Source organism: Bos mutus, chromosome 16 (assembly GCF_027580195.1).
Source record: "Bos mutus isolate GX-2022 chromosome 16, NWIPB_WYAK_1.1, whole genome shotgun sequence".
NCBI lineage: Eukaryota > Metazoa > Chordata > Mammalia > Artiodactyla > Bovidae > Bos > Bos mutus.
The window spans coordinates 51,123,536-51,140,069 of record NC_091632.1 but is presented as its reverse complement, the minus strand read 5'-3'; the positions used below and the strand labels follow the sequence as shown (position 1 = coordinate 51,140,069).

The 16,534-nt window shown below is 37.6% G+C and overlaps 1 protein-coding gene across 2 annotated transcripts in view; it reads right to left on the bottom strand.

Annotated features, from left to right (window-relative positions):
• The window catches only part of EXO1 (exonuclease 1), a 43,553-nt gene that overhangs the window by 10,972 nt on the left and 16,047 nt on the right, over positions 1 to 16,534 (bottom strand). The window contains exons 9-11 of one of the 2 annotated variants that reach the window (XM_070384486.1): positions 12,410 to 12,635; positions 9,630 to 9,876; positions 1,946 to 2,498 (exon numbers count right to left, since the gene is read on the bottom strand). In XM_070384486.1, coding sequence (XP_070240587.1) covers positions 1,946 to 2,498; positions 9,630 to 9,876; positions 12,410 to 12,635 — 1,026 coding nt within the window. The remainder of the gene's footprint in view (positions 1 to 1,945; positions 2,499 to 9,629; positions 9,877 to 12,409; positions 12,636 to 16,534) is intronic. The other variant, XM_070384487.1, reaches the window with a different exon arrangement.

Sequence of the window (16,534 nt, the reverse complement as noted above, 5' to 3'; positions counted from 1 at the left end):
ACTGATGTATAGAACAGTCTTTTGGCCTCTGTGGGAGAGGGAGAAGGTGGGATGATTTGGGAGAATGGCATTGAAATATGTATAATATCATATATGAAATGAGTTGCCAGTCCAGGTTCGATGCACAATACTGGATGTTTGGGGCTGGTGCACTGGGACGACCCAGAGGGATGGTATGGGGAGGGAGGAGGGAGGAGGGTTCAGGATGGGGAACACAAGTATACCTGTGGCAGATTCATTTTGATATATGGCAAAACCAATATAATATTGTAAAGTTAAATAAAATAAAAAATTAAAAAAAAAAAAAAAAAGAAAGAAGTTCAAGAAACAACTGTGATGGAAACCAAATAGTGCCCCGAGAAAAATGCAGTAAGACGTGGAAAATGAAAAAGATGGCATTAAAATGGAGGCTCATATTAAAAGAAACAGTCTTTAAAACAGTATGGATGAACTGAACACAAAGTGAGTGAACAGGAAAAGAGTAGCAAAAGTCTCAAGGGTTTGGTTTGGCATTTTGTTGTTGTTTAGTTGCCAAGTCCTATCCAATTCCTTTGCGACCCCACGGACTGTACCCCACCAGGCTCCTCTGTCCATGGAATTTACTAGGTGAGTACTGAAGTGGGTTGCCGGTTCTTTTCCAGGGGATCTTCCTGACCCAGGGATTAAAACCTGCATCTCCTGCATTACAGGCAGATTCTTCACAGATGAACCACCAGGGAAGCCCCTCTTACTTAAAAAACTGGAATGGATTTTGGATTTGAAGACATTAACTGATTTCAGCTTTCCCTAAATGAAAATTTGTTTCCACATTTTAACTAGGCTTTTTTCTTTGAGTCCAATACAACTCAAGTTTCCTTTAGGAACCTGAATAAAATATTTTCCTTTTGATAAACACAAGATATACTGATTTATTGGACTTCCCAGGTAGCGCAGTAGTAAAGAATCCACCTGCCAATGCGAGAGACAAGAGAGATGTGGGTTTTATCTCTGGGTCAGGAAGATCCCTTGGAGAAGGAAATGGCAACCTGCTCCAGTATTCTTGCCTGGAAAATTCCATGGACAGAGGAGCCTGGTGGGCTACAGTCCATGGGGTCGAAAAAGAGTTGGACACAACTGAGCAACGTACCACAGGTACACAGAGACACACTGATTTCTTAGATGTTTAATATTCAGGATTATCAGACCTCAAAATTCTGTCAAATATTACCAAGGTTATAATTGTTCTTACAACTTGGTAACTACAGTTGTGAACATAAAATGAAGTATGTGAAATTAGTAAATTTGAGATAACTCAGATTTAAAGAATGCTCTTAGGCCATCATGTCATTTTAAAATATGACATCACTGGGTCTTCCTAGTAGTTATTTGGAGCTTTGATTTTAAGTAAGAATAAAGCTATTTTATGAATAAGAAAAAATGGCTAGAATGCTTTTATTAATTTAAACAGAATAACATAAAATCCCTTACATTACTATCTTGTTTTATCATAAAGGGGACTTACAACAAGAATAATAAGAGTAAAAAATTTATATATTTCTTAAGTATTAAAACTTAAGACAAACACCACACGTTAATAGGGTCATTTAGTTATAAGGTTTCAAACATTGTCTGAAGGATTTAAATATTAAATTTATAATAACTTCAATAAGCTTATCATTCTTAGGTCTTAAGGTTCCACAACTTGAGACACTTATCAGTGGAACACATAAGTGATGATTCAAGATATACAGCTAGATTAAAAGTATAAGAGTCTAAAATATGAAAGATACAGAGAAGTCCTTCAGGTGAGTAAAACATGAACTTTCTATACAGTAAGGTCTAGAGTGAAAAATTAGAACAACCAATTATTTCCGTAACACGGGCACAGTTTCCTCAATTACCTGATTAACACCCTATTTTCTCTTACATATGAATTTGAAACCAAAGGCTTCAGAATGTGACTTACGTCTGAATCTGAATCCTTACTAGAAGGCTGAGAAAGTTTTGATGCGTTTAAATTGTGTGGTGACAAGTCCATGCTTTCCTGTGAAGAGCAACCCACGTCATGTAAGGGATGTGATTCATCACTTGACTCCTCGCTTTTTAACGGAGCTACATCAGACTTCTCAGTATTCTCAGGCAGAGAGGTGGAAGAATCACTCTTTCTCCGGAACTGCTGCAGTGCTGTGCTTGGAGAGGGGCTCGGAGTTCTTGAAATATCTCCAAGACTTCCAGACCAACTGAAACAACTTCTTAGTGTCCCCGAGGTGGGTGGTGATATGGTCCTCGTGAATGTGCTGGTCTTAAAAGACTGAGACTCTTCAGCCATCACAGTCACGTCATCTGGAATCTGCTCACTGGAATTATGCGATACACTGGTATCAACCAACTTCTTGTCCTCTAGACAATCTGGTTCACCTGCATCGGTTTCTTTATCTGTGACAGCAGTTTCAGCTAGAGGCTGGCTGCTTGCTTTCTTTGATATACAGTCAGCAGAATCCAGAGAATTGGAAAAAAACCTAACAGAAAAAAACAGCAGAAACAATGCAGAAATATTTGAGTTTGCTCACGAAGGTGAGAACATTCATAATGGAAAGATGGTTGCTTCTTTTTAAAAATAAATATATTAATTTCATAAATAAATACATTTTACACATGGCTGATCCGCCTGCCAATGCAGGAGCCACAAAAGCTGTGGGTTTGATCCCTGGGTTGGGAAGATACCCTGGAGCAGGTAATAGGAACCCACTCCAGTGCTCTTGGAAAATGCCATGGACAAAGGAGCCTGACAGGCTACAGTCCATGAGGTCACAAAAGAGTAGGACACAACTGAGCAGACATGCATGACACTCAAATATTTGAACAGATAAAGAAATATGCAACAGAAAGGACACTTAATAACTATTGTCTCTTATTCTGTAATTTGAATACAAATTAAATAAATTAATTAAAATACTAGTAAAATGAATTAGCTATTTACCTCTCATTTTAGCTTAACTCCTAGTAGTAAACTGTCTGGGAACTTGTAGTAGCATACTAATCTACCAAGCTTTCTATATACCCTAAATATTTCTATACTATTTTAAATATTGAGGTTAAGACTTCCAAATCAATTACTAAATTCTATATTTCTAAAGAGGTACTACTTACTCAGGGTAGTAGCTTTAAGAAACTCATTTTAAAAACTCCAATATAAATGAAACAAAGATTGCATCATTACTCGGAAGGATGTATTCAAGTAGCATTTTCAGGTTTAAAAAGGAAATCCTGGAGCGTATGATGGGTTAAATATGAAACTTACAAAGAATGTACCTCAATAAGCATTAATTCAAAACCAAGATGATAAGCAGAATATTTACTAAATGCTCGAGAGTAAAAATCCTCTTGGCTTTTCATCAAATCATTAGCTCATGTGTGTGGGTATAAGGCAGAAAGGAAGCAGCATGTGAAAGGAAAAGTCTTATCTGGTTTTTCATTGAGCAGAAAACATTAGCTCCTTTATCTGATCACATAGTTCATTTTTCAGCAAACAATCACCTCTATGATACCCAAACATTTTTCTATGTATTATTTCATAGGTAAGAGAAGTTAGAATAACAGAGCCCAAGGTTGTAAAATTAATCAGCTAAAGAACAGAGGATGATGGGTGGATGGCATCACCAACTCAAGGGACATGAGTCTGAGCAAACTCCAGGAGACGGTGAAGGACAGGGAAGCCTGGTATTCTGCAGTCCATGGGGTCGCAGAGAGTCGGACATGACTGGGTGACTGAACAACAAAGAACAGAATTAAAACCCAGAACTCCTCCCAGTTCATGGTTGCTTCTTTCCAAATAGCCTGTGGTGTTACTTAACTAGATCTCAAAAAATAAATATGCATTACTCTAGGATAAGTATCTATATAATAAAGATAAAGACTTAAAACAGACTTTCAAAAGACAGGCAATTGGAGACAAACTTTTGCATATTTAATACACTTCCTGTTATGTTACATCAAAAAGAATGGGGTGGGAACGACCACTGGCATATATGTTAGTGACTGGGCACCTATGCCAGCTGTCTGATTCACATAACTGCCGCTAGTCTTGGAACAGTCTTATACATATTATCTTCTATATATTATCTAACCCATATTTTATAGTTAAAAAAATAGGCTTAGAGAAGTTAAATGGCACGTGAAAGTCTAAGTAAAGAATAGAGTGACAATCCAATCCGGGCCGACCTGACTGTGTGCTCCTTTCAACGCACCACTCCACGGTATGGCTAATCAACTACGACTGGGAGTCTTTCCTAGCACTGTTACTAACTGCACAACCCTGGGAAAGTTTCTTAACCTCTTAGAGCCGCAATGTCTGAGCCCAAAATAGAGAAAGTAACTCTGAGCTGAATATCTCATAATACTGTTGTGAAGAATAACATATAAAAAAATCTTGAAAATCAGCTGAGAAAACTAATTTAATAATATCTAGTTATTATTAGATATTGTTATATAATCTAGATCAGAAAATTATACCTCAGAAGTTTCACTCACAATTATTATTTCACAGGAAGTTGATGCAGAAAAAAAATATTTTTCTAAGCTTTTCTTAATACATCCTCTGAACTATTAGTGAAACATCTCACTAAACTAGGTAAAACAGCTATTTACAGCTTCGAATGAAGATTTCGTTAAGCTTCCACAATGACTCAACAGCCAAGACCTGAAGAGATACACAGACATTCTTCTCATTTGTTTTGCTTGTTTGTGCTCAGTCATGTCCAACTCTTTGTGACTCCTGTAGCCCGCCAGGCTCCTCTGTCCATAGAATCTTCCAGGTAGGAATACTGGAGTGGATTGCCATTTCATTCTCATTAGCTGTCTCCAAAGAGGCAGAAAAAGGAAATTCTATTTTTACCCAAAAGGAAAGATAAAACACAAATTTCAAAAATTTCTCCAAATGACAGAATTCAACTTTCTAGAATGTATAAAGCAACATATATCATCTAGAAACCCATTTTCCATTTGTGCAGCCATGTTTTCATTATTGCATTGTTAACAAACACCTTTAATGAGGGTGTTAATTCCTTCTTTAACAAAGGAAGAATCAAAATGATCATTTCACTGCACTGTGAATGTTTCCTTGAGAAGATCTGATGGGAGAAGGGTTTGACACATCCCCTAAAAGGAGCTTAGGGATTTACCAGTGGTTCATTCCTTCATGACCATTTCCCATCATCATGGTTAGACAAAATTGGCTGCAACCTAACTTATTAAACTTGAAAAAAAAAAAAAAAATCACATTCTAAGTCTTTTGGAGAAATACAGAAGCTGATAAATTTTCCTTCTCTTAGAACTCCGGGAGTTGGTGATGGACAGGGAGGCCTGGCGTGCTACAAGTCATGGGGTCACAAAGAGTAGGACACGACTGAGTGACTGATCTGATCTGATCTGAAAGTTACTAATTCCTGTTTCTAGTTGTGGCACTACTATCCGAATTCAATGAAACAGAGCTATTCATTGTATGTCTACCATCTACTGGGCACTATTTTACATACTTTACTTAGGTTAATAATTTAACTCCATCAGCAATCCTAAGATTGCTATACTTGAAGAAACTGAAGCACCTAGAAATTAACTTGCCCAAGTCAAACATCTCATGAGTAAACAGGACAGGATTCAAAATCCAGGTGGTCTAACCCCAGGGTCCAAATTCCTAACCCCTAAGTTATATTGACTCTTCAAATTCTTATCTTCACTAGCAGGGACTATGACAACAGCCATTGGCCCTCTAGAATCCACTCTTTACAGTGTGTTCAGAGTGGTCCATCTCGGGGTCTCCAACCTCCGTGGCCTGTTTGGACTAGTGAAGTCACTCAGTTGTGTCCGACTCTTTGTGACCCCATGGACTGTAGCCTACCAGGCTCTTCTGTCCATGGGATTTTCCAGGCAAGAGTACTGGAGTGGGGTGCCATTTCCTTCTCCAGGGGATCTTCCCAACACAGGGATCGAACCCGGGTCTCCCACATTGTAAGCAGACGCTTTTACCGTCTGAGCCACCAGGGAAGGCCTGTTTGGAACCAGGCCACAAAGTAAGAGGTAAACGAAGGGTGGATGAGCAAGTGAAGCTTCACTTGTATTTATAGTCACTCTGCATTGCTCACATTACCGCCTGAGCTCTGCCTCCTGTCAGATCACTGGTGGCATTAGATTTTCATAGAAGCGAGAACTCTACCGTGAACTGTGCACGTGAGCGATCTAGGCTGCGTGCTCCTTATAAGAATCTAATGCCTAATGATCTAAGGTGGAACTGAGGTGGTGACGCTAGCTTTGGGCAGCGGCTGCAAATAGAGATTATCACAGGCAGAGATATACAGAGATCAAACAAATCACACGCTTGCAGACTTATATCAAAACCCTATCAGTGATGGCAAGTGACAATTATGCTGCATCTGGTGGCAAGCTTTATAGTGGTGAGTGAGTTGATATACTTCAGTTGTACACGTACATCTGGTAGCAGGCTTTAAGTCAGAATGCAATGCTTATTTTTAGTTCATGTGTGGCCTGCCCATTATTTTATTTACCACCTCTAATTCCTTGCCTCTTTTCCACCCTGTACACTTGTCTCAGTCAGTTTTGGTAAGCCCACAGGCTAACCCTAGTGAAAATGAGTAAAAAACAAACATTACTGGGGAACTTCTTTGAAAAGGGGGAAAGACCCAATGATGAAACAGCAGAACACTCTAAGACTGCCAACAAAAAGAAACCTGCATTTAAAAGAAAATACCAAGAGTCCTACCTAAATTATGGGTTCATTGAAACATGCAATTCACATTCTCCAAGTCTGCTTTGTATAATATGCGGTGATTAGCTATCTAGAGAAGCCATGAAACCTTCAAAACTACTTTGCCACATGGAGACCAAGCACCCGGGATCAAAAGACAAGCCTCTGGAGATTCAAAAGAAAAAATGTGAACATGAAGAAGAGAAGCAATTCTTGAAGGCCACCACTTCATTAAGTGTGTCTACACTGAGAGCATCATTCTTAGTGGCTGACTGCAAGGCTAAAGTTAAGAAGCCCTTTACTCTTGGTGAGGAGTTGATCCCGCTAAGGACACTTGTCATGAACTTTGGTGGCACAGGTTCCCCTTTAGGCTAGCACCATAACTAGACAAACTGATGAAACAGCAGAGGATATTGAGGCATAATTGTTAGAGAGGATTAATGAGTCACCATGGTACACAATCCAGGTTGACAAGTCTACCGATGTTGACAAGACAACAATGCCTGTTTTTGTGTGATCTGTTTTTTAGGAGGATGTGCATGAGGATATGTTATGTGCACTTCTGTTGGCAATCAACACCACAGCTGCAAAACTAAAGTCTCTGACTGATTACATATCAGGAAAACTGGTCATTTTGTGTTGAGATATGCACAGATGGAGCGGCTGCCATGACTGGACAGCTTTCTGGTTCCACTACATGGGTCAAAGAGCTCATTTCTGAATATGAGTCTGTGTACTGTGTCATCCATAGAGAAATGCTGGCTAGCTGAAAAATATCACCTGAACTTAACGTTTTGCAGGATGTGATTAAAATAATGTGATTAAAGTACACACCTTTAATTCAAGTCTATTTGCACAACTCTGTGAAGAGATGGACACACGTCTTCTCTTATATACAGAAGTGAGGTGGTTTTCTAAAGGTAGATCACTGGCTAGAGTTTCTGAGTTATGAGAGTCACTCCAGAGATTTCTTTTAGAAAAACAGTCACCACTGGTAGCACATTTCAGAGAAACAGAAGGGGTTGCAAAACTTGCTTGTGTGACATATTCAACCTGCTCAGCAAACTCAGTCTGTCACTTCAGGGGAGAACAACTGTGTTCAAGTCAGCAGATACAGTGGTTGCACTCAAAGCCAGACTGGAATTATGGGGGCGACAAGTGAACACTGGGATTTTTTGACATTTATAGATTTTGAAAGAGATTGAGCCAGGGCCTTCTTTTTCCCAGCTGGATGCATAATCACCTGCCTCAGTTTTCACAAGAGTTTGAGCATTACTCCCCTACCACAAAAGACCCCCAGACTGGGAAGGAGTGTATCCGTGACCCAATTGTCAACAAGCCAGGTGAACAGATGTTGTCCATGCTAGAAGAGGATCACCTGCTTGAGATTGTAAATGATGGTGGCCATAAAAGTATGTTTGAGACAACCTCAAACCTCCATACGTTTTGGATTAAAGTCAAGGAGGAATAGCCTGAGATTGCCACAAAAACACTAAAAAGTTGGCTTCCATTTCCAACATCCTAACTCTGTGAAGCAGGGTTTTCTGCAGTGACAGCAACCAAAACGAGGTTATGGAGTAGACTGGACATAAGCAACATGCTTCAGGTGTCACTGTCTCCCACCACCCCAGGTGGGACCATCTAGTTGCAGGAAAACAAGCTCAAGGCTCCCATTGAATGCACTCTCCCAGAATGTACCCCTTCTGCATTATGGTGAATTGTATAATTATTTCATTATGTATCACAATGTAATAATACTAGAAATAAGGTGCACAATAAATGCAATGTGCTTCAATCATCCTGAAACCATCCCCTCACCCGGTTCCTGGAAAAACTGTCTTCCAAGAAACTGATCCCTGGTGCCAAAAAGGTTGAGGACCATTGGTCTACCTAAACCAGGAATCAAATCACAACCCTCTCCTGATTAAAACCTTCTAAATGTTTCCTATCACCCTTAAAGACTCAAAGTTCCTTAGGTTGGGTCACAAGCCTTTCATGAACTGGCTTCCTTATTTCTCCTCCTTCATCAAGTACCTTCCTGCTCCTTTTTCATTCTTCTTCCAATTTACATTGTGGCAGAAGTAATAATAGCGGTGATCAAACAGCAAAGAGTTGCCCCCACGCTCCATACCTCTGTCCAAGCTACATGAGTCTGCTGGTAAAATACCCAGCTCCATTCTTTATCTGCTTCACTCACAAATCATTTAAACCTAGGTAAGAACACTTTACATGCGCCCCTTCCCTCTCACCCTTTCCAACCACTGTCTCAGCATTAGATGCCCGCAAAACACCTCATGCATGATTTTGTCACTGTACTTACCACAGGGTATGGAATGATTTTGTTACTGACCTATTTTTCCAACTAGGAAAACTATTCATTTCTCAAGAGCAAAAACTATGTCTCTCATTTCTGTAACCCAGCACCTAGTATTATATCAGATTAATATGAGATAATTAATTATATAATTAAATTAATTATATAATTAAATATAATTAATTATATTAATTAATATCAATTAATATGAGAATTCCATAGTCATCTGTATTTAAATAGATTTATAAAAGTACTTTGTGAAATTATATTTAACTCTTAAACAAACTAAAAAAAATAGAAAAAAAGAAGGTGGATCCTCCCTGCCCCCTGGCAAAGTAACAGAGGATATTCTGATGCAAAATGCAGTAAGGTCTACAATTCTTATTTTAGTTCTGTATCAAGAGATAACAAAAGTAATAGAAGTCCAAGTGGAACTAAGGCAATACATGATAAACTGGATTAAGCCAAATCCTACACCTGTTTCATTAGATTCAATGCTATTCATAACAATGAAAATAAACACCAACAGAGTATATAATCTAATAGACACACAACATTCTATAGATGTAACAATACCTGCTTCTGGTGCCTGGAACCACAACTGCACCACTTTCTTCATTTTTTCTCTGCAAAAATGCTGCAAATTTGTTTCTTGTCGTAGGTGGTGTGCTTAAGCTTTTTTTAACAGTAGTTCCATCTAACAGGTCAGGCATAAACAGTTCAGAAGAGTTCAGTGACTTATTACCTTCACAACTATTTTTCTTGATCTTCTTTGTAAAGGAAGTAGAATATTGATCCAACATATCATCTTCTGACAGCTCTTCTAAATAAAAATAAGATTATTTGTAAGTTTTTCTTTCATGACTAGTTAGAGATTTGGTCTCAGTTTCACAGCCTATGTTCTATTGCCCTAAAGATAAAGTCTTTTTTTTTTTTTGATTATGCATCAGAAAAGGAAATAAAACAATGATTAAAAAAAAATTCCCTTGGCTGTGTTTTACTGTTTCAAAATTAACTATGATTTAATGTCAATTATTTGTATGAATTTCAGGATACAATCAATTCTGCAAGGCTCTACACTCATTATACTATTTGAATATAAAAAAAAAAGGGCCTAATTTTGCAAAAAAAAAAAAAAAATTAAGTGAAGTGAAAGCCACTCAGTCATGTCTGACTTTTTGTGACTCCATGGACTATATAGTCCATGGAATTCTCCAGGCCAGAATACTGGAGTGGGTAGCTGTTCCCTTCTCCAGAGGATCTTCCCAACCCAGGGATCAAACTCAGGTCTCCCGCATTGCAGGTGGATTCTTTACCACCTGAGCCATCAGGGAAGCCCAAGAATACTGGAGTGGGTAGCCTATCCCTTCTCCAGGGGATCTTCCAGACCCAGGAATCTAACCAGGATCTCCTGCATTGCAGGCGGATTCCTTACCAGCTGAGCCACCACGGGAAGAAAAAAATTAAACCTATGATTAATCTATGTTTGGTTTAAAAGAATGTTTCATTAAAACCAGGTGCTATACCTAATATATGTATATATACACCATCACTGAGATGGTTTTTGAGGTATATTTGATTGTCTTATAGTGGAAAGTAATTTGTACTCTAGCTCTGATCCTCATTACACAGCTATAGAGTTCTAGAAGATTGTTATGTAGCAATCTAATGGTATAAGAATAAATCATAAGACTAAATAACATAAAAGTGGTAAAGCTGAAATAGGCAAGCACATAGACAAAGCATTAATGTGCTTAAAATTAATCCAACTACTTCTCAGTCTAAATAGCTTCCACTCACATGGGAGTAAGTGCTCATGATTAAGACATGGGTAGAGCAGTGGAGGGTGCCTAAATACTAGAGACAAGGTGACACCTCAAATTCAAAAATGTACAGGTTAAAAAAAATACCTACAGGTCAGCAAACTTGTATAAACCAAAATCTGTTTATTACGCAGGAAACTGTAAGCTCTACAGAAGAGGAAAAAAAAATATTGTAGGATCCCCAGAAAAGCCTTCACCAAGAAGTTACACTATGCTAACCTCATTTTCTTTTTATGATAATGTTGTTAGACTATCTATTTGGAGAAATTCATAGATTTAGTATATCCTGAATTGATCAAGACACTTCAGTGTCTCATATCATCATAGTGGACAATGCTTAGCAAAAGTTATTATATACTAGTTACAAGAATTTGCAGCGAGTTGAATAGCCAGACAGACTATTGCTGACTATTGGTCTGAAAGGGGGTCTGTCTCTACTACAGGGCTCTAGATTTCCACTAGAACTAATATGTGATTTTAGTAAGGTTCAAAATACAAGATTAATATACAGAAGTCAAGTGTATTTCTATATACTAACAATGAACCAAAAATTGCAGTTAAAAATATCATTTATAATGGCATCAAAAACCTGAAATACAGGGATAAATTTGACAACATATGTGCAAAGACCTGTACACTAAGAACTACAAAGCATTTCTGAAGGCTTAAACTAAAGAAGACTTAAATAAATGGGTCTGAAAACTTGATATCATTAAGATGTCAATTCTCCACGAAATAATCCATGCATGTGTCAAGTTGCTTCAGTTATGTCTGACTCTGTGACCCTATGGACTGTAGCCTGCCAGACGCCTCTGTCCAAGGGATTCTCCAGGCAAGAATACTGAAGCGGATTGCCATGGTCTCCTCCAGCGGATCTTCCCACCCCAGGGATGGAAATTGAGTCCCTTACTAAGTCTCCTGCACTGGCAGGTGGGTTCTTTACCACTAGCACCACCTGGGAAAATAATCTATAGATTCAACTAAATCCCAATCAAAACCTTAGCAGGCTCCTTTTTTTTTTCTTTAAAGAAATTGACAAGTTGATTCAATCTGTATGGAAATGCAAAGAACACAAAATAGTCAAAACAACTTTTCAAAAGAAGAACAAACTTACAGACTCACATTACCTGATTTCAAGACTGACTATAAAGGTACAGTAATCAGGACAGTTTTTCTGGCATAAAGTAGGAGGAGATCAATGGTACAGAATAGAGCCCAGAAAGAGACCTGCACATATATGGTCAACTGACAGTCCACAAATGACCCAAGACAATTCAATGGAAAAAGGATAATCATTTAAACAAATGGTGTTAGAACAACTTAATTGCCATATACAAAAAAAAGTGAACCTTGATCCTTACCTCACACCATATAAAAATTAATTCAAAATGGATCAAAGGCCTAAATGTAAGAACTAAAATTATTAAACTTCTAAAAGAAACAGGAAAAAAAATCTTAACAACCTTAGATTTAACAAAGACTTCTAAAATGTGACCAGTTCTCACTAGTATTTCACAAAAACAAAATACATACCACTTCTTGGTCTTTTTACAATGGATGACTTCCTTGGAAGATTTAACCCTTTAATACTAATCACTTGTTTAATGCCCACAGTACTTGGATTTTCCTTCACCTTTGTAGTATCTGAAACAATATCCAGTTCACGTCTAGGGCAATAATTCCTATGCCAAATGCTATTAATATTAGATGATTTTTGACATGCTTTGTCAGTCCAACTATGACTTCTTGATTGGGCAGGCTAAAGTAGTAAAAAGAAAAAGGTTACTTAAAGAAGAAAAATGGTTAAATCATTTCCCACTGTATCAACATAAATTATAAGCAAATAATTAAATTACTCCTTTGAACTGCTTTTGATGAAATATCCATCCTCTAATAACACTTTCTACTTTGCTAGTCCTATTTGCTGTTGTTGAGTTGCTAAGTCATGTCCGACTCTTTGGCAACCCCATGGACTGCACCCTGACAGGCTCCTCTGTCCATGGGATTTCCCAGGAACAATACTGGAGTGCGTTGCTATTTCCTTCTCCAGGGCATTTGCCTGACCCAGGGTATCGAACCCACGTCTCCTGCATTGCAGGTGAATTCTTGATCATTGAGCAGCCTGGGAAGCCCATTTGCTAGTCCTATACTTTTCCATTAAATGTGTCTTGTATCCCTAGGTCTGTTTTTCTCCTAATGAGGGTCAAACTTGTTAGATCATTTTAAGCAATAAAAAAATATATCTTCCTAAGATAAGCGGTGCAAGAAATAAAATTACACTTGAAGAAGTATGACCAGAAAAAAAATACTTTTAAAATGTGAGTAATATTTTAAAATGTGAGTAATAGTTCAATATGCAATATTTAGTTTAATAATCATATAGCAAATAAGCCTCTAATTACTGACATACCCTTTACAAAGGATCTGAAAATCAAAACCATAAAATTATATATTTAATCAACTATCGTATCTTCAGAACTTGGATGAGCTTAAATGGAAACAATCTTATTTACAAAACAATAGCTTCTTTAGTGGACAATATCTATGTATTAAATAGGCAAGTATTAGTGAACAATACCTATGTATTAAACAAAAAGCTACTTTGGTCTACACTGAGTCATGCATAAAACTTTCTCTGAGAAAGAGCTTATTGACAGTAAAGATTGGTAAATAATCATTTTTAATGCTAATACAAATTATTCACAATAAATATATTTTAGATGACAATGATCTGCTAAAAGGGTGCCAATGATACTCTAATAGAGTAGAAGAGGCAAAGGGAAAAATTAACAATGGTATAAAAAATGCTGGTACTAAGGGTGTGAGTTCCACGTGACAAAAGTCCCACTTGAATTTGGAATCTAATCTTTCAGTTAAAGAAAGGATTAAATATAAAAATAAATAAAAACGAATGTGACATTATTCACAATGTATTTTAAGAATGAACAACAATCAACTGAGAAAAAAGGTATAATAAAAAACAGCTTAAGCAGTATAGGTCATGGCATTAGATCTCATTGATGGTTTCATTAAAAAAAGAGAAATAGCAGAGTAGAAAATCTGATTGGGAAGAATACATTTTAGATAAATAATAATAATTAGTTTGATGTACAATTAGTGGTTCTGAAAGAAATGTCCTCATGAAATAAAAGATCTGATAAGGATTTGGTCTCATGAAGGATGGCCATCTTAGTGATCCATAACATTCCCAATGATATCTGAACATTTGCAATACAACCAATTACTTTTGAGTTTCTGAGACAAAGGAGAAACTTGAGAATCATTCTTGATGAAATTATATTAATATCAGTAATTCAAATGTGTAAAGAAGATAGCAGAATAAAGACTTTTCAGTCCCCTTAGTCTAGAAATTTACAATTATAAGGTAAATAAGTCACATAGCTATAATGTACAGCACAGAGAATACAGTCATCCCTTAGTGGCTGCAGGGGACTGGTTATAGGATCCTTTCAGATATCCAAATCCATGATGTTCAACTCCCTTACATAAAATGGAGTAGTACTGTCAGCCCTCCACATCCATGGATTCTGCATCCAAGGATTCAATCTAATTGGATCTGGGTTGGTTGAATCTGCAGATGCCCACGGATGTGGAGGGCTGTACAGTCAATAATATTGTGGAACTTCCCTCATGGTCCGGTAGTTAGGACTCTGTGCTTCCAATGCAGGAGGCATTGGTTCGATCCCTGATCAGAAAACCAAGATCCCTCATGCTGGCATGGCCAAATAATAATAATAAAATTATAATAACTCTGTATGGTGAAAGATGGTAATTAGATTGATCATGATAATTTATTAATGTATATAAATATGGAATCCCTATGTGTACACTTGAAACTAATATGTCAATAATAATTCAATAAGAAAAAAATCACGCCCAAACCAATAAGAAGAAACAAATGTAAACTTCCTCTGCAGAAAAATTAGGAGATATCTGTGATTTCCAAACCATAGTGAAGATAAGAGTATAGACAGAAAAATTTAAAGAACCTAGCCCAAAGAGGGAGGGGTAAGATCGGGGTGGAGATTAAGAGGTTCAAACTATTAGGTGTAAAAAAGCTACAAGGATATACTGTACAATACAGGGAATATAGCCAATATTTTATAACTATAAAGTATAACCCTTAAAAATTCTGAATCACTATGTTGTATACCTGAAACATATATTATAAATCAACTATATCTCAATAAAAAGATAAAAATAAAGAACGTAGCTTAAGAAAGATCAAACTCATGTGTCTGCAGAAAAGAATGATGTTAATTCCACATACAGAAACTTAGAGAAAGACTTGAACCAAGTACCATGGAGGCCGCAAATAGGGGGAGGGCTGAGAAAAGGATTATATGGCTCCTGGGCCGTCATCTTTGATCTGTCCAATATGGTCAATTCATACCCATCTGCCTTCAGAGCAACCAGACCTTCGAAACCCACAAACAGTAACATAAAAACTTCAAAAGGTGAGAAGAGCCATTTGTCTACACAGGGATCAAATGCAAGGTTAAATACTGAATGGTGGCACTAGCCCTACCCCTTCCTAAAGAAAGAAAAGAAAGTTAGTCACTCAGTCGTGTCAAACTTTTTGTGACCCCATGGACTGTACCCACCAGGCTCCTCTGTCCATGGGATTCTCCAGGCAAGAATACTGGAGTGGGTTGCCATTGGGTTGAGATCTTCCCAACCCAGGGATCACACCCCGGTCTCCCACATTGCAGGCACTCTTTACTGACTAAGCCACTAGGGAAATCCACCCCTTCCTGGTCCACCCCAATTTATTTTCCCTAGCTTGCTCTTAAAATGTTTACATAGCTAAGTAGAAATTGGAGGATCCCATTTTTGAAAAAAGAACTGTACAAAGAAAACATGCTGATGTTGAAGAATTCACAAAACAAAGTCAGCTTGTTGCTAACGAGTTCAACCAAGAGTAATAAAACCCAAGACTATAAGCCCCACTCATTTACACAAAGCTTGTTAAGCTTCTCAGTGCCTCTCCCAAATAGGAAGAAACTGACAAGAAGCTAGGTGTTAGAAAAGTCTCCACCATAAAAGAGAAAAGCCAAAACACATAGGAAAAAAAAAATCCAAAGCTAACAGAAATAATGCAGAGAGAAGAAAATGTACAAGAGAAATGTACAAGAAAATGTACATGTATTTAATATTAAAATTAATATTAAATTTCTGAGAGGAGTGGGAAAGAGGAGAGTATATTCATGAAATGAAACAAGGTCTTAGAAAGGGTTCTTAGATGTGAAAATGACAGCAAAAACTAAATATTCATCAGAATTTTCTGTAATGATAGAAAAGTTCTGTGCTGTCCAACATGGTAGCCACTAAGGACTTGAAAACTGACCAATGCAACTGGAGAACTAAAATTTAATTTAATGTTAATTTAAATAACCACATACTTTGCCAACAAAGGTCCGTCTAGTCAAGGCTATGGTTTTTCCGGTAGTCATGTATAAGAATTGATGCTTTTGAACTGTGGTATTGGAGAAGACTCTTGAGAGTCCCTTGGACTGGAAGATCCAGCCAGTCCATTCTAAAGGAGATCAGTCCTGGGTGTTCATTGGAAGGACTGATGTTGAAGCTGAAACCCCAATACTTTGGCCACCTCATGCGAAGAGTGGACTCATTGGAAAA